A 19,552-nucleotide genomic window follows, 5' to 3' on the forward strand; every position below is an offset into this window, starting at 1 on the left:
CCATGAGAACATGAAATTCAATATTAAGCTCTCCTTTCAATGCAGTTGAGCTCTGCTGAATATTAATTACTCAATCTCTGAGTTTTCAATAATTGTTAGTCTGCTAATAAAATTCTCATAGAAAATTATAACTTTATATGAAATATGAGTCTATAGGAAGATGATTGTATGCTCATGTCAAGCAGGAGATATATCGTATGAGTCGAATACTCCGATGATGTATTACTGTATCCGGAATAATTATAATAATAAATTTTCTCACGGCATGCCGTTCACCTTTATGGAAAATGTATCCACTCCACACAGCAGATTCTAATGAAAAATGATATCTTACTATGCACCGCCCACCATGAAGTACATGAATATTTTATTTTTTCATTCATCTGAATATCATGTTACATGAGGGAATTTTGGCTAATTAGAGATATTGTTCCATTCTTATAGATATACCGGGTGTAGGAAATCAGTGGAAGAAACTGATATTTCCGGGGAAGATCCACATTCAGTACCACAGCACAGTTTTAGACCTGAGGGAAAACCACAAGTTACCAAAAGAGAATAGCAGACTAAGGATTTGGATAGACAAAATGATATTGTGAAGTGCTCTTATCGACTGGAATACCACTTGAACTGAAGCTCTGGAAACACTAAACCCAACGAAAATAAATTTATAGGATGTTTATTGTGATTGAGGTCCAAAATGTAGCTCAGTTTGCAGCCTACTTGTCGAGAAGCAGACTTCTCTGATCACGATGTTCTGCCAAGAGAGCTCAATCGAAGAGAAGCTTCTATTTGAATAGAATAGAATAGAATAGCTGCCTTTATTTTCACCTCTTTATTTTGAGAGAGATATTTGAGGATAAGTATTACCGCTAGTATCTTTCCCTCCACTTGAATGGTCCAATATATGAATGAGTGGGACACAAATATTTTTTCACGATGCATCAATTTTCAATTAATAATTCAGCTGGAATACATCAAATGTCAAGTACAAATGAATGGAGTCAGAAATGAATGATTTCAGGTATTCGACAGAATGAGAAACAATATTACTGTATTGTTAATGATGACGATCAACAATACTGTGATAGTGAATAGCGTCAATAATCATTCATTAACAAATTATGTTCGATTTTCCTCAGGCAGAGAGTGAGGACAAGTCAATGAACAATGAACATTCTATACTCTCTCTCTCCTCAGGCTCCAGTCAATAATTGATATTATTTTATATCATCTGTAGAGTGGTCGTTCATTGATGTCGTAGCCCACGTGGTTTCGTTTTGAACGAAATGAATCGGTTGATTGGAAACTTGTGTTATTACTGCCGTTTTTCAAAGTAATGATTAATGTGCTGGAGCGAGTGTTCGAACTTATACGTGCGTGAGTATATTGGCTCGTAAATCCAGCTGGAAGAATTATTCCGAAGAAATAAAAGTAAAAGTTCAGAAAGACTGTGCTGTTCCAGTTTTTTTCTCATTTTGCCAGAGTAGGAGGTGAAACCCATACAGAACGAATGAACGAACGGGGGGAATGTTTCAATAACATGCAGTGGGATGTGGGCTTTGAGCTATCAGAAGGTACTACTGCTGTACGACCAGATGGTTCGTACCTTGCATACAAATCTCAATTTGAATTTCAACTCTTTCCGCTCGTAATAAAGCCATCTGTATTTCCAGCCAGCTATTTTATTTCTTCCTCTCGATTCAATCGCTGAAGATACTCATGAAATGTTATCTGAGTTTGATTGTGTACTTATGCAAAAAATGTGATCCTCATCTGCATTTTCATTGGAAAACGATATGGAGGTATTGAATTTCTCTCTGTTTCTCGAAAAACCTATCTGAATCACACATTTGTTTTATTCAATCTGCAGAGAATATGAATCTTTGACACCATTTGGTTCCGATTGATAAAAACAATACATTATTTCTTGATCCGATTTCTATGTCCCCATCGACTACGTATACTATGGGTCAATCAATCAATCAATCAAATCAGTTTCATCCTGCCAAAACAATAATAAATCAAATTACATATCAATCCAGATGAAAAAAATATAATACAATTCCTCTTATTAATAAGAATACTGTATAGGATAAAAATCTTTTTGTGTAGTTGAGAAGTTGTTATTGTGGTAATTAATCATATTAAATGAAAAAGACTAAGAAACTGTAAAAAAACCACAGATTTATTGATACTTAGAAAGACCGGTTTCGGTTATCACACCATTGTCAATCTCTGATAAACTGTAAGTTTTTTTGGCAATGGTGTAATAACCGAAACCGGTCTTTCTAAGTATCAATAAATCTGTGGTTTTTTGACAATTTCTTAGTCTTTTTCATTTAAGATAAAAATCTTTACTTTACTCTGACAAAAAAAGTACCACTTGCTGAATTAAAACTAATTCGAATGCAAGTGGGAAAGCACTCTACTGCGTACCGAACTTACAAATGAATTGGTATGCATAATTCACCAACGATAACATGATATCCATCTAGATATGAATAATGTGATCTGTGATATCCATAGAGGTATTGTGTTTTGCGGGAAATGCAATGAATTTCCATGTGAAAAATAAAATTAAGGTAGCACAAGGTTACCTTATTTTACCTCTCCCTATCACTTTGATAATGTACTTATTGTATAAATGAATAAATTGATCTGTAATTCTTCTACTCTGTAAAGTATAGTTCCTCTTCAATATTGGTATTTATGAAATAATTGTCTATGGACAAATGAGGAAGACATTCATGCATTTGGAAACAGCAGGACTATTCGAATTCATAAGAAACGGATAATCAGAACCTTTTATCAGAAACGAGCAGAATAAATATATAGGTTCGGATTGTTTTTGAGCATATAAATGTTCATTCAATAGGAATATTTTGTTCCCCTGGTCCAAATCTATTAAAATATCCCCTTGAGTTTGAGCTACATTCAGAGAAACTAATAACTACGGTGGATTAACCACTTGCTTACTGAATTTGAAGATTTTTAGTAGTAACATTCTTTAGTAACATTTGAGATAATAGCCTATAAGTATTTCACAGCCTTAGCGAAAAAAGTTTATCTTCGAGAATTATTTTTTTTAAATGTAGCGTACTATGATAATAATCCCCTTCCCCAATCACTCGTGTGAATAATATAATTAGAAAATGGCTGCCCTATCCATATTGTTGGATCAGCACTTTCATTAACCCCGCCCCGCCCCTGCTCATTCAATTATAACTCCGGTGAGCTTAAATATGACAGTTTCCCCTGATGTAATCCACCAGTTCTCGAATAAATGGCCATTTCCATGAAACAGCGTTTGGTAATTCGTTGTACATCACTGTCCATATAACCCAAGTTACAACGCAAACATCTGCTCAGTGTAGCGCTCTTTTCTCATTTCATTTCAGCTCGAACGTTGGTGCTCTTCAAATGCCCAACTCCTGTTTCGACCTTCATTCATTTCTTTTTTTACACTTAAAATTAACTCACTTTCTCACTCTCTATCTTTTTCTCTGTCTCTCTCTTCATTTCTCTTCCTCTCTTCAGGGTTGTATGGCAGATAGTCTTAACTCAGCTCTTAATAAAAGCAATCATGGAATTCAATTCAATTCTCTTTTGGTTGTTGATATGAAGAATATTTTCGGTATCAAGAAAGTTTTCTCAAGAATAAAACTGATCCGTCAAAGCTCCGACAATAATTATTATCAATGTAGATACATGATCAGTATTAAAATATCCACCTCTAATACAGAGGTGACTATGGTATTTTATTATAGGCTAGTATTTTTTGTGTATAGGTAGTATCTAATGTGTATAAGGCTACTCAATATTTTGTAGAATGAAACATTCAGTAACTAAGAAAAACATCTAACAAATCAAAATTGACAATGGGTATCATCAAGTGTTCCATTTTAAAAGATACTGTATCAGAGTATCGTTCAATAAAATTTCCCTGATGGAAAGAATTTATATATTGTGAGTTATCATATATATGATATTAATGTGTCAGAAAACATACATTTTAATCTGTATGAATGAAGAAATCTCATCTCATTTTACTCTTATAGCTGTAGAAGATTTGCTTCCAACTGGAAACAAATACCAAACTACAATTTCACTTTTTGTTATTGTTTATGTTAACACAATTTTATTGTAGTTATTGTATTTCAGTATTTACTGTTCCGTAAAATTATATATTATTCCATTCTTCCTCATATCATCCATTTGGTTCTGATAGCTACTAAGTTTCGCTTCATTTTTTGTTGTTTAACGGTTCTCTTGACCATATTTGGAATAATTTGGCGTGTCTAGTCTCGGCCAATGATAGTCGAGCTCAACGATAGTCGATACTGATTAATGAACGATCCTGTTTCCAAATGACAACAAATCAAATCGAAATTCAAATTGAATAAAATAATTTTCATCCTGAATACTCGTACTTATTTCATCCAAAGTACAAATAACTCATCACAACTACTGTACAAGAGTCTAAATTTCATCAAATTCCAATTTTTTAATATTCAGAAAAAGTTCAACTCAAGAAAACTGCAACAATAATAATACAAAATGAATAATTCAGCATTTATATTTTTCGGTAATTCTCCCAAATTATATTTCCAATATGTGAATAGTTCCTATTTTAATTATAATAATTTGAACTATTTTCTCTATGTTTAGTTTTGAAGCATTTAAATTTGAAAATCTACTTTGTGAGAATACTTGAGGACTGAAAAATTTGTGAATTGAAGAACTACACGACTTAACCTATTTCGGACTATGTGTTATCTAAATTTGGGAGAGAAATAGCATAAGGTTACCTTATTTTTCCTCTCCCCATCATTTTGATAATGTACTTATTGTATAAATGCATAAATTGATCTGTAATTCTTCTACTCTGTAAAGTATAGTTCCTCTTCAATATTGGTATTTATGAAATAATTGTCTATGGACAAATGAGGAAGACATTCATGCATTTGGAAACAGCAGGACTATTCGAATTCATAAGAAACGGATAATCAGAACCTTTTATCAGAAACGAGCAGAATAATATATAGGTTCGGATTGTTTTTGAGCATATAAATGTTCATTCAATAGGAATATTTTGTTCCCCTGGTCCAATCTATTAAAATATCCCCTTGAGTTTGAGCTACATTCAGAGAAACTAATAACTACGGTGGATTAACCACTTGCTTACTGAATTTGAAGATTTTTAGTAGTAACATTCTTTAGTAACATTTGAGATAATAGCCTATAAGTATTTCACAGCCTTAGCGAAAAAAGTTTATCTTCGAGAATTATTTTTTTAAATGTAGCGTACTATGATAATAATCCCCTCCCCAATCACTCGTGTGAATAATATAATTAGAAAATGGCTGCAGTATCCATATTGTTGGATCAGCACTTTCATTAACCCCGCCCCGCCACTGCTCATTCAATTATAACTCCGGTGAGCTTAAATATGACAGTTTCCCCTGATGTAATCCACCAGTTCTCGAATAAATGGCCATTTCCATGAAACAGCGTTTGGTAATTCGTTGTACATCACTGTCCATATAACCCAAGTTACAACGCAAACATCTGCTCAGTGTAGCGCTCTTTTCTCATTTCATTTCAGCTCGAACGTTGGTGCTCTTCAAATGCCCAACTCCTGTTTCGACCTTCATTCATTTCTTTTTTTACACTTAAAATTAACTCACTTTCTCACTCTCTATCTTTTTCTCTGTCTCTCTCTTCATTTCTCTTCCTCTCTTCAGGGTTGTATGGCAGATAGTCTTAACTCAGCTCTTAATAAAAGCAATCATGGAATTCAATTCAATTCTCTTATGGTTGTTGGAATGAAGAATATTTTCGGTATCAAGAAAGTTTTTCTCAAGAATAAAACTGATCCGTCAAAGCTCCGACAATAATTATTATCAATGTAGATACATGATCAGTATTAAAATATCCACCTCTAATACAGAGGTGACTATGGTATTTTATTATAGGCTAGTATTTTTTGTGTATAGGTAGTATCTAATGTGTATAAGGCTACTCAATATTTTGTAGAATGAAACATTCAGTAACTAAGAAAAACATCTAACAAATCAAAATTGACAATGGGTATCAATCAAGTGTTCCATTTTAAAAGATACTGTATCAGAGTATCGTTCAATAAAATTTCCCTGATGGAAAGAATTTATATATTGTGAGTTATCATATATATGATATTAATGTGTCAGAAAACATACATTTTAATCTGTATGAATGAAGAAATCTCATCTCATTTTACTCTTATAGCTGTAGAAGATTTGCTTCCAACTGGAAACAAATACCAAACTACAATTTCACTTTTTGTTATTGTTTATGTTAACACAATTTTATTGTAGTTATTGTATTTCAGTATTTACTGTTCCGTAAAATTATATATTATTCCATTCTTCCTCATATCATCCATTTGGTTCTGATAGCTACTAAGTTTCGCTTCATTTTTTGTTGTTTAACGGTTCTCTTGACCATATTTGGAATAATTTGGCGTGTCTAGTCTCGGCCAATGATAGTCGAGCTCAACGATAGTCGATACTGATTAATGAACGATCCTGTTTCCAAATGACAACAAATCAAATCGAAATTCAAATTGAATAAAATAATTTTCATCCTGAATACTCGTACTTATTTCATCCAAAGTACAAATAACTCATCACAACTACTGTACAAGAGTCTAAATTTCATCAAATTCCAATTTTTTAATATTCAGAAAAAGTTCAACTCAAGAAAACTGCAACAATAATAATACAAAATGAATAATTCAGCATTTATATTTTTCGGTAATTCTCCCAAATTATATTTCCAATATGTGAATAGTTCCTATTTTAATTATAATAATTTGAACTATTTTCTCTATGTTTAGTTTTGAAGCATTTAAATTTGAAAATCTACTTTGTGAGAATACTTGAGGACTGAAAAATTTGTGAATTGAAGAACTACACGACTTAACCTATTTCGGACTATGTGTTATCTAAATTTGGGAGAGAAATAGCATAAGGTTACCTTATTTTTCCTCTCCCCATCATTTTGATAATGTACTTATTGTATAAATGCATAAAGAATATTCATTATTCTATGTCTCAAACACTGAATTAAACATACGTAGCTAAACTGAATACACGTGAACAGTGTTTATAAAGTTCAAATGTGAACTGATCTGTAGGCTCTGTACATTCATAGCCCAGTAAACAACAAAATCAAAACCTTTCAGAAACAGGAGGTAACGTAGGCTCTAATCGAACAATAATATTCATGGAACAATATTATTTCCAAATTGTTTGTCGGAGTCGCATTCATGTGCCGGTATTGACCAATCCCGTTGGTTTAACATTGCATGCCGTGTATATTAATTTGAAACCCGGGTTAATAGGAATGTCCTTCTGTTGATGACGGCGTGTATTGCAACATTGATTCCACGGCAAATAGTTCTCATAAATATTGTTCGTTGTTGGTTCCAATTAGGCTACCGGTGCTCCCAAATTGATCGGCCACATAACTCTGCTTGCAATCAATGCGCTCTCTTGTGAACCGAATGTGAACCAACCAATCACAACTAAGGACGGTGAAAATGCTATATTAACGCGAGAGATACACTTCCATATTACAGAAGTTTTTCATCTACAAGCACACGATATACACTCTTACGATAAAATGCATTTTATGAGATCCCTCGCTGCAGCATAAATAAATGAACATTCCAATGCGGTTTAGGTCAGGAGTTAAGGGAAACTTTTTTACGATGATCGATGATAATTTTTATCTCTAATATCGTTTAACTGGTGGTATGAATCATTACCTTCATATATTTTTGTGCTTTCACAAGTTAGTTTATTGCATGTACACACATGAAATTCGTGATGGGAATTGACTTCACAACCTCGAACCATCAATTTTTGTCGTGAACGAGTTATTTATCACTCTGTTCTATTACTACTTCAACGAAAATATTCAGTCAACTTGTATGATATATTGGAAAAATGGAACAGCCTCTGATTCAGTTCTTCACTCACGGATGGTTACAACCCTACCACTACATTCGATTACTTGCCACTCTGCAATGAACTACAAACTACGAAATAGCAAGCTCATTTCCTCCTGAATTGAGTACTGACGGAATACCTAAATGTGTATAGGAAAAGTTTGAAAAGGATAATATATAAAACTTTCGAAGTTCACATTCTATTTGCTCGGTTTTATGATTTTGGAACGGTTAATTCACTTAAATATCGTGTTAATCGATATTGAAAAATTAATGTTCTGTTATTTTTCTACTATTCCATCCTCTATCAATTTTATCAATCGATAATATTTATTCTACAGAATTATTGGTTTGATTCAACCCCATCTGCCTTTCCCAATTGGTGACATTTATTTCATCCTGTATTTCAGTTCGTCCTGTATTCCAAGGTTTTGGCTCTTCGTGTTTATAATCTAAAATTATCAATACATTTAGAATAATATCAACATATTGCCATTCAAAAGAAAAAATCTCACCTTCCCAACATATTCTTTTACCCTTGGAGCATAATTGAAGAGAACCTTCTAGGTAATGCTCAATAAATTATGAAAGCAGGATGAACTTAAGTCCAGAAGAACTGAGACCCTCCCTTTTTGACGGGTCGCTCTGATGTTGAGAGAACTGTACTATGATGTGCGACTGCATGATGCCAACTTATGAAATTGACTCCGATCCAGTCCTTGATAAACACCGTGATAATGATAGCCTAAGACTCAATAAGCTCTCTTTGTCAGCAAATAATGTCCTTCTCTCTGTCTAATGCCTTTGACGGCAACATGGCTACACTTCTCGCATTATTAGGCCTGACACAGCTTGATCAATATCCTTTTGTATCAGCCACCTGCTAGAAGCACACAGCGCCATAGCTTTGATTACATACTTGTAATCATTTCGATTGACACATTCGCTGGCGGAAATTGAAGGAGGTCAAGATATAACAAACTCAATTTCCGCTATCAAAAGTTTGTTTCACCTACTGTCATTCAAGATTAGATTTTTAGATAAAAAGGAAAGGAATACATAAAGGAATCTCCTTTAGTAACAGATTCATCAGAAAAGCTTGAACGTTCTCTTGGGAATACAATATGTTGAGATTCCATTAAATCACTTCACTTATATGGGCTACTTTATTCAAATTAATGAAAACAATATAAAACTTGTAGTATCATTTATTAAAGTTTTTTAAAATGTTTTAATAAAAGGGTAGGTACTACAAGTTTTATATTGTTTTATTAATTATTGAGAATTTCATGCTGGTGGAAAGTAGAAGCTAATAGAATTTTCGAAAGGAATTCACGAAGTAGATTTTCCAAAATCATCATGTCGAATCATATTTCCAGCACTGTAACTTTCAAATTAATTCTCCGACTCCATTTAAAGTTGATAATCTCTTGAAGATATCAATTCATTTATACTCTATTGCATTGTAATAAACGCTTCGATACCGATATCTAATCCACATTCATTTAGAAGTTGATCAGTTATTAAATAATGAAATAATACCATGTTGTATTCGTTAATACATGAAGAATGGAATTAGGATAGAGAAACAAAGAGACGAGAATGAGTTGACATCTCACTGGTTACACACGATTGAGTCACAATCAAAGATGAAAGAAGATGATGGAATAATTGATAAACATTATTGTTACAAGTGATAACAACATGGTGGAACGCTGAGAACAGTTTCAAAAAATCTCAAATTGACTGATTTTGAATCCTGGTACGAAGTAGGATAGTAGAAGTAAAAATGATAAGAAGTTCTTTCACTTGTAGAGCTATTGAACGACATACGTCAAGTTCTACGCATTACTCAAGTATGAAAAACTTCATGATTCTATAATTAATTATATAGATTTACTGTTACATTATGAACTACGCTACGTGAAGTCACTAGAATGATTTAAAGTATCATAATATTATTCCAATATGAATAGAATAATAGTAATTGAAAAATATTTACATTTCTACTCTACTTCAGCAGATTCTACTACAAAGGTTTGTATGAGATTTGGTTTGGCTTTCTAGAAGTTACAACAAGCTGTGGTTTTATAGGGACAAAGGAGATTGAAAGAATATAACATATATGTGAAAAATACATGAGTATAAGGATAGATACTAGAAGAGTCTTATTGTAAAATTTTAATTAATAAATTGATCTACAGTAAGGGGGAGTGATGCACAACTACAATACTACTGGACTCGACCAATTTTATTGTGTCCAATAAGCCGAGTATTGAACTCGGAAACACGACAGTTTTCTCCCTCTAACGATAAAGAAGCGGTAATTTATTGAACCTACTATCTAAATACCGTCACTAACGATAATCAAAGTCCACCTATGGTGGTAAAATAACTTGATGGATTGCTGGAGATGAATTAATCTTCTTTAAATTTAGTACATTTGATTATTTATCTGTGTTACGAGCTGATTTTGAAGAAGTTTAGAGTGCTTATTTAGTGAAAAGATCTCAGTTTAATTTATCGCTTATACCGATTATGATTATATTGGGGTATTAGTATCATTATACTGATGATTGTTTCCAAAGTTGGTAAAAAGTATGATTTTCCTTCAAATCAAGAGATATTTAATTTGGAAATCATTAACTGAATTCAGTGCAGTCCCACAATGCACTGTATTTTTATTGGCACATCAAACATTTTTTCTTGTTGGTTATCCATCTTGTTTTCACTATTATTATTACTATTGTATTTTAATATAACTTTAAAGTGAAAAACACTCACATTATTTGGTGTGCAATACCAGCACGAAACGGTCGTCGCCACACCAAATAATGTGAGTGTTTTTTCACTTTAAAGTTATATTAAAATACAATAGTAAAAAATTTTTATTAGTTCATCCTCACTATTTCAGTATCAGTACTTTAACATCTACTCTGATGAGGAATTTTTCAGCTCTTTTTCCAACTCCACATAATATCAGTTTTCCTCTGAAAATATAACAATATATTGTAATTGAAGAGTTTTTATTGACATACTATCTTCAAAATCTTATTTAATCTGACATTTGATGGTTTGATTAAAGTTTTCATTTTTGGTACATTTTTTACTGTCAAATGGTTGCATGAGATTGATTTAACGATTGTTTTAACGGATGTCTTCTCATGAATCAATTCATAGCTGGAATATGATTTTCAAAAACCCTATAAGTTGTAATTCACTTTTTATATTAAGCTCAATCTATTCAAAAACACTCGTTTCAATAATATCATCATAATTCAGACTCATTTACAGAGGGAAAGATGGAAAAGAAGCTGAATATTCCTTGAATTATGTTTGAAAGTTATTATTTTGCGATTGAAGAATAATGTCGGGAGTCAGAAACTGTATATATGTATCTCTTGCTCTGTCAATGGGACAAAACACTCAACTATCCTTTGGATATTTGTCACTCAATAATTAGTCATGGAAGCCTAGATCCAACAGGTGGATGGTTAAGTTTAATGAGAATTAAATCCTATTTGTTACAGTTATTTGTTGATAATGATTTATCTGTTGAGTCAAGATTATTCACATATGAAATATTGATTGATATGTAACATTGGTAAATTAATTTGATGATTCAGATGGTTATATTGTAGTGATTGTTTATATTGTGATGAGTTGGATTGATACCGATGTAGATTTTTAGATTTACAGAGAACGGTTACTTATAACATTTACGGTTGGTTACACCTAACTAAACTGCTGTAGAACCTAGTTTGCAGATCGACCACTGGTGGTGATCTTCGATAAAACGTTGTGCAATTAAATAAGTGGTCAAAATGATACCCCGTGAAATGATTCGAATGATTTTATTATGAATTCTTCAATGGTGGTCTACTTTTATTATTATATGTCACCGACAATGCTACGAACTAGGTGGTGAAAGGTTTACTTTTTAAAATAGAAACGTATAGTTTCCATTCGGAAGATGTTATTCCTAATCGACACACGATGTTTCAGCATTATGTTTAAACTGCCGTGCCTGAGTATGAGAATTGGAAAATACGAAAGTAAAAAAGAGTCAAGTAAATCATTTCAAACGTTCAAAAACTTACCAAGGAAAGCCAAATATTTGTTATAAGTAGTTGATTCTTCTCATCCTATATTGACAGATATTCAACAGAAAGGGAACATGAATTAGTTACCAAACATGCAGCAAAACAAAACACTCATCATCCATATCACGAAATTATAACGATGCAAAATTATTCAGCATAGCAGCATGTTCAAAAATGTCATAGCAATTGATTGCAAACTTAACAACTTTAATGCTGAACATATTCTGAACTTCATATAAAATATCATAACTTGATTTCATCCCTCTTGTTCCGATTGGACTTTGTTTGTGCTTGATTCATCTCATGCAGGGAGATTGTGTGTGAATGATGCTCTTGAAAACATAGGTGAATCAATGCTAAAAATAATATTATCGAAATCAAGGTTAAAGGAAATTTAATATTCCACATGATTCTATTTTGTATTTTTTCAGAGTAATGCATGAGTATAGTATTAAGGTGCGCACAGATATACGCGCCGCGAACATGAGCAATTCACTTTTAATAAGCTGATGCCAAGCTTTTTATATCTGTATCTCACCGTTTCTGTAAAAATACAGATATAGTCAGCTGATTAAAAGTGAATTGCTCATGTTCGCGGCGCGTATATCTGTGCGCACCTTTAGACTTCAACAGCAACATTTCCTGCCTTATATCTATTTTCAAATAGTTCAAATCAACAGTGAATGTTTTTTATGTGAGCATGAGTGAGGTGATTTTTATTGATGGAGGTAATGACGAATGAATTGATTCAAATTTCCTAATACAATACAACGAATACTGATCATGATTGAACAAGAAAATATATATTATCTTTCACAACATTGAAGATGAGATTTCTTCGCAGAACCAAGGGGTGTGATAGAAGAGATCATATCAGGAATGAGGATATTAGAAGTGAGCTAAATATATTCAGTCTGAATGAGAGAGTGCCGCAGTATCGGCATAAATGGAAGCAGCATATCGAAAGAATGCCTGTTGAGAGTTTTCCTTTAAAATTTTCAATTATCAGCCAGAAGGCAAGAGAGAGAGGTTGGCAGACCACGCAAAAGATGGCAATAATATCCATTTCATATTTAGCTTAGAATAGGATATTTGAATAAATATTATGACACATAATATGTCGTAAATAGCAGCTGAATGTGAGTCGGAACAGGCTGTAGCCTAATCAGTGATTATAAAAAAGAAGAAGAAGAAGAAGAAGAAGAAGAAAGAAGAAGAAGAAGAAGAAGAAGAAGAAGAAGAAGAAGAAGAAGAAGAAGAAGAAGAAGAAGAAGAAGAAGAAGAAGAAGAAGAAGAAGAAGAAGAAGAAGAAGAAGAAGAAGAAGAAGAAGAAGAAGAAGAAGAAGAAGAAGGAGAAGGAGAAGAAGGAGAAGAAGAAGAAGAAGAAGAAGAAGAAGAAGGAGAAGAAGGAGGAGGAGAAGAAGAAGAAGAAGAAGAAGAAGAAGATGAAGAAGAAGAAGAAGAAGAAGAAGAAAAAGAACATTGAAAACTATGGAAAAACAAATAGTAAAATCTATTTAATTTAATAAATAGTAAATCGGAAGTTCCACCTCGCCTGAATATATAATTTGAGTATAATCTATAATAACTCTATAGTGATAATATTAATGATCACTTGATAGGAGGACTTTACTCAATAATAGCTTGAGAAAATCAGTTATGATCAATTTCTCCATTAGTTATGATCATAATAATTTTCAATAATTTATCCACCGTATAAATTTAAGTATACTTGTTGAAGCATTGATGTAACTGTTTTTTGTTCACCTGTAAGCAAATGATTCTACAGTTTTCGCTTGGAAAATCATCTCTTGAGTTTCAACTTGAAAGTTGTGAAAAATTGTGGTGCAGTGTGGCTGAACAGGCCCGTCGATGAGAGGGTGAGATTCCATTGGAAGTTCCTGTAGCGCTTCAGGCAAAAATTCATAGGTCCAATGGGAAAGGAAATGTGAGGATAAAGTGGGAGAAAAGTATGAGTTTGGAAGCAACGCTAGACAGAAAATGAAAATGGGAGGATATTGGAAGAATGAAGAGGAAGAAGTCGCGGTAAAGATGGATAGAGAGATAATGAGAGACAGCTCGTGTGTCAGACTGAGACGGAGTGATAAGGATTGTCGAAGAGGAAATGAGAAGGAGAATGTCGAACGACGTATGTTCCCTGTGTTTCGTATAGCTCCAGGCTTCCCAGGAAGAAACTAAGATTGAATTGAATAAACTTTCCTCATTTCAACTTCTGTGTTTACCAAGGTCCTGTTGACTCTGATGGTTAAGTGGATTCATTAGGACTCAACCTAATAGCTGGATTCTACATCCAACTTTCATTCCTATCCTATTACAATTTCAGTAGGGAATGAATCAACTTCGCAGTCTAAACAAAAGCAAAACAAATTGTTAATTGGGGGATCAAGAAGGAAACTTAAAAGGAGAGTTCCAAAACATCCAAATGAACTATGAAGTAATGATTAGTGTGGAATACTAATTCCATATGAAAAATTAATACTAATTTTATAAAATTTCCATCTTAGGATATTGTTGATGTTTGATTATTGAATTTCCCATTTCCATGGGAACTATGAAGTAATGATCGGTGTGGAATATTAATTCCATATGAAAAATTAATACTGAATTTATAGAATTCTCATCATAGGATGTTCTTAATGGTTGATTATCGAATTTCCCACTTGCATGAAGTGACATTCTCTCTTGTTTTTTTTAAAGGAAGTCTTGGATAAGGTTACTATTTACAAGGATTCTTTTGGCGAATCCACAAGGGGAAATTTTGCATTATGGAGATGACATAGGTGACAATATTGCACTGTTTTGAAGATAAATTTGAATGAATATTCTCTGTACGATTAGACTGAATATGACTTTCACCCTTTCAGGAATCTACAGTCATTTTCAGAAAGGAATAATTTATTCCATTGATCCAGCACACTGAACCAGGAATCATCGTCATAGAAAATGAAAGTCTTTCCGGTCATCTATTCACTGGAATCAGAGATGATTTATCGAGTCTAGATGGAATTCCATTCCCTGGTTCTTTTATGCTTCACCTTGGAATTCACATCTGTAATTTGATCGAGTCAATGACTCTTATTCTATGGGATGGATAATTTCGAACCATGAAAGGAGAATCTTCATTGAAGGGATTACAAATTCGCAATCAATATCTATCTTCTCGAATAATTAATTGAGACATTTGAAAACTAATTTCGCTTATTCAAGGTACACATGATGTGTTTATAATTTTGATTAAATTTTTCTAATTATAAAATTATTTGTAAAAGTAAAAGGTGTTGAAGGAAAATCTGTGAAATGATATGAATTATTAACAATAATTGTGAATAATCTGGCTGAGAACCAGGAAAGAATGTGCGATAAACAATCCATTTCTTGATTTAGTGTTTGAATGCAACAATAGCTGTCAGAAGAAACAAGCACAAACAAAGCCAAGAATGAGAGTGAGAGAGAGAGAATCAGTGATAAATATAAAAAGCCAATGCGATTGATATTATACTCTTTTCCAATCCAATAGTTATTATAGTTATCTTATAGAAATAATCCATCATAGCAAAGTGAATTGAATGAAATGAATGATTCTTTTCAACATTGAATCTGAATAGATTTACTTTCTTTTGTACATCATCAACAATAACATAGATATGGCATGAACATGCTTTCATATTTCTTGAGGACTTGAAAGAAAGAAACAATGAAGATCTTCAAGTCCAGTTTGAATCCCTAGTTGATAATTATAAAGTTATGAATATCACGGAGACAGAGAGAGTATATATTGTCAACAAGATGATAATTGAATAATAAATACGATCAGCAACAGCTATTAAGAAGTTAGAAATATAAACAATTAGTTTCGATCAAGTTTTTATAATTATGATATGATTTATCAGTTTGAAAATAGCAGAATTAAGCGAAATATTCACTCTTTCAATATGCTCTCAGGTCGAATACCTTGTAAATGTAAATTGCCATGGAAAATCTTATAATTACGATTGTATTTATTCAAAATTTATTCATCTGTCGATGTTAAAAAGAACACATTCATTCTATAATGCATGATCGGCAACACAAAAATTACAAACTTAGCATACACAAACTTACCAAATTTAACCAAGCGTTGGTTGTGAGAATTTGGTTCTTTTCATCCTAAGAATGAAATAAATCATCTGAAAATCTATCACAGATATTCTAGAAAATATTTATTCGTAAGGATCATGAACCGTGGAGCTGATTAGTAGAACTCGATTAAGATAAATATAAAACTCGATATGTTCGATCAAGACTCGAATGCATGAAATGATTGAGTAATAATTCTACCAGACTTATCCAAATCTATAATTGATAATTGGTTATTCATCTATTTATATTGTTAGTTAAAATAATTTTCCACCTCACTTGTAACCTTTCAAAGATTTCTATTCTGTTGATTGAATAGGAGTAATCATTTAATTTCTTCGATGTGAACTGAGACTTTTGAGATTAGTTTAGTAATTCCATTATATTATCAAGTAGTATAATCAGAAGTACATTGTATCATGATTATCGATTCGCCTCTTTAAGCTTTAAGCCCATGAGTTACGATTGTAGTGGGTATGAAATCCTTCTTATGAAAAGACAAAAATAGCAGAAGATTTGCAAAAATAGCAAAAATTTGAATGAATCTATTTTGATCCGGTTTACACCAAAATGTAGATTAACAGCTTCATACATTATATAAAAGTCTTATTCGTTTGAAATTGAAGAAAGTTGATTTGTTGATTTGAAGGATTGGCAAAGAATTGAAAATAAGTTTCACAACGTTTTTTCACAACGAGATTTAAGCACAGATGAGAGAACACGGAGAAGGAGGAGCAAATAATTCTTCTTTTTTCTGTGAAGTAACCAAGGAGCCGCTAGTAATGATTCTCAATCAGACAGTTAAGCAGTTTTATGAAGTTCTAATTGAATTACAACTTGATTGAATGATGTTGTTTTCATAATTTTAAATAATAATTACTGAGAAGTAATGAAATAATCATCAACCTGCGAGGCTGAATAAAGCAAGCAATGAAGCTTGCCACACGGGCTCTATCTCGTTATCGTGAAAATTTCAACAAACTTTCCCGAGTATTTTTAAAAACAAATTTCCCCGGAAAATTTAACTTTTAATTAACAATAATCAGTGATTCTCAATCAGAAAGTTAAACAGTTTTATGAAGTTCTAATTGAATTACAATTTGATTGAATGATGTTGTTTTCATAATTTTAAATAATAATTACTGAGAAGTAATTAAATAATTATCATGAAGTCAATCAATAATGCAAAGAATATTCTTTACATGGGCTGAATTTCAATCAAATGAATTTCCCATGAAATTTAATCACATCCAAATTGATTCAAATTCATTTACTCTCCCATCAATGGAAAACGTGTTTGAATAATAGCAACAAAGATACAGAGAAAGAATATTCTTCACATGTGCTGAATTTTAATCACATGAATCTCCCATGAATTTTAATCACATAGATAGGATTTTAGAGATCGTGTGATTATTCAGGTAAGGGATAAACCAAAAACATTATTGATTACTCACTAATATTTCGAGAATTAATACATCACCCATCAATTTCTCACTTTACTATCTTTAATACAATAAACTATACATTTAACATGTTACCACTTCATTGTTGTCGTAAATTGTCATATTATACATGATCCTTCATCAAACTAACAAGTGTTTGGGCAATTCATTCATGTCTAATATGTCATTCATAATTTAGCTGCAACAACTACACTGTCACTCACCACATCGATAATTTGTTGTAAGGTGAGGCCGAACTTGACTTCCAAAGCCTCGGATTCGTTGGCTACGGGCCGCTCTAGCGTGTTGTAGGTGTCCATGTTGAGGAGGTGATTGAGTAGTCGTTTCTCGTGAGGACCTTGCATACTGCCTACAACAAACAGACACAGTTCTGTGAATAATTGTGAAGAATTTCGGGTTTAGGGTCGATAAGAATGAGAATGAAATACTCTTCATTAGGCGTACTCTTCATTTTGAGTCCTTAAAGATGTAAACCAGGGGTCTCCAACCTTTTTTAAGCCACATTGTTAATTCTTGGGAGGCTTAGAGGGCCAATAACAAGGATGTACGTGGAATTTGACTTGTGGGGACACACACGACGGGGGATTGGGGGGGGGTGTACAATTATTATATATTATGAGAGGTTTTAAGTAATGTTTAAGTAGGAAGAAACAAACCAATTAATTTCATTTTAATACAAAGTCCAATTTATTTAGTGTAAAAATCTCATAAGAAAACTTGACAATGCATGAATTTATAAAAAGTTACCATGCCAAAAGAGAATTTTTTTTCCACTTGAATTGTCCGCCCATTTAGGATCAAACTTTGTGGTTCCGATCATTAAAATTGATTTCAAATGTTCATCTGACAAGGAAGTATTTGGATTCAACAAACTTCATTTTTGAAAATGTCTGCTCACACTTGAAGGTAGATCCAAAAATAGAAAACATAGCTCGAGCATGGTTTTTTATATTTTTTAAGTCTTTTTCTGGGAGAGAACTTTAAAATGGGAGTAGGTTACCTTCTTTGTAGCGTTCAAGCAGGGACATGTACAGTGCTAATATCTCACAATGCTTGATCGCTGCTTCTTTACAGCTAATTTTACACTTATTAAGAAATGGAGTGGCTAGTAAGAGAAGAGTACTGAACTCACAGTTGTTGTCAAAAATATATTTTAAAAAATCTTTTGCAATAACTCTCGGCGGGCCGGAATAAATCCATTCGCGGGCCGGGTGTGGCCCGCGGGCCGTAAGTTGGAGAGCCCTGATGTAGACTATAAAAAGTCTCTAAACTATAAAAAGTAGATAGACGGTCGTCTCTATAGAAACATATGTATTCGTATTTTCACCGTCTTCAGAAATGTTGTGGAACTTCTCCATAATGATGTGAAAAATATCAGATTTGAATAAAAAAAATCAGTTTTCACTCAAGATGATGCTGATGCTATGATCCACTGATATGCTATGATAGCTGATGCTATGAGTTTCCACTCAAGATTATGCTATGGCGTTGAAACTCTAGTCTGGTTTTAAGTAAACTTATTTATGTGGATTTGTCAATATTAATTTGTGTAATCACTTTCCACCTCATCAAATAATATCTATTTCATGGATGTTGGTATTTTTGTCTTACAATATCAATCTTATTAATCAAGAAAGGAATTATATTATATACGAGATAGGAAATACACGATTGACGCATCACCACTTATGAACTAATGAAATGATCAACTTGCAATAATCTTAGTTATGATAATTCTGGTTTCTCCGAGGATGATTAAAAGCCTATTTGAATTCTTATCAATAAATTAATTATGGATTAATAATGAAAACGGATTTATGATTCAAAGTTCACGCATCAATGAAAGCTCA

At 32.6% G+C, this 19,552-nt stretch overlaps 1 protein-coding gene across 6 annotated transcripts in view; it reads right to left on the reverse strand.

Annotated features, from left to right (window-relative positions):
• LOC111049967 (neuronal acetylcholine receptor subunit alpha-7) overlaps positions 1 to 19,552 on the reverse strand; it is a 148,353-nt gene that overhangs the window by 37,687 nt on the left and 91,114 nt on the right. For 3 of the 6 annotated variants that reach the window (XM_039420546.1, XM_039420544.1, XM_039420548.1), the window contains exons 2-3: positions 17,906 to 18,051; positions 16,222 to 16,266 (exon numbers count right to left, since the gene is read on the reverse strand). In XM_039420546.1, coding sequence (XP_039276480.1) covers positions 16,222 to 16,266; positions 17,906 to 18,051 — 191 coding nt within the window. Of the gene's footprint in view, positions 1 to 12,096; positions 12,142 to 16,221; positions 16,267 to 17,905; positions 18,052 to 19,552 lie in introns of all 6 variants that reach the window. The other 3 variants (XM_039420547.1, XM_039420545.1, XM_039420549.1) reach the window with 2 other exon arrangements.

Source organism: Nilaparvata lugens, chromosome 2, assembly GCF_014356525.2.
Source record: "Nilaparvata lugens isolate BPH chromosome 2, ASM1435652v1, whole genome shotgun sequence".
NCBI lineage: Eukaryota > Metazoa > Arthropoda > Insecta > Hemiptera > Delphacidae > Nilaparvata > Nilaparvata lugens.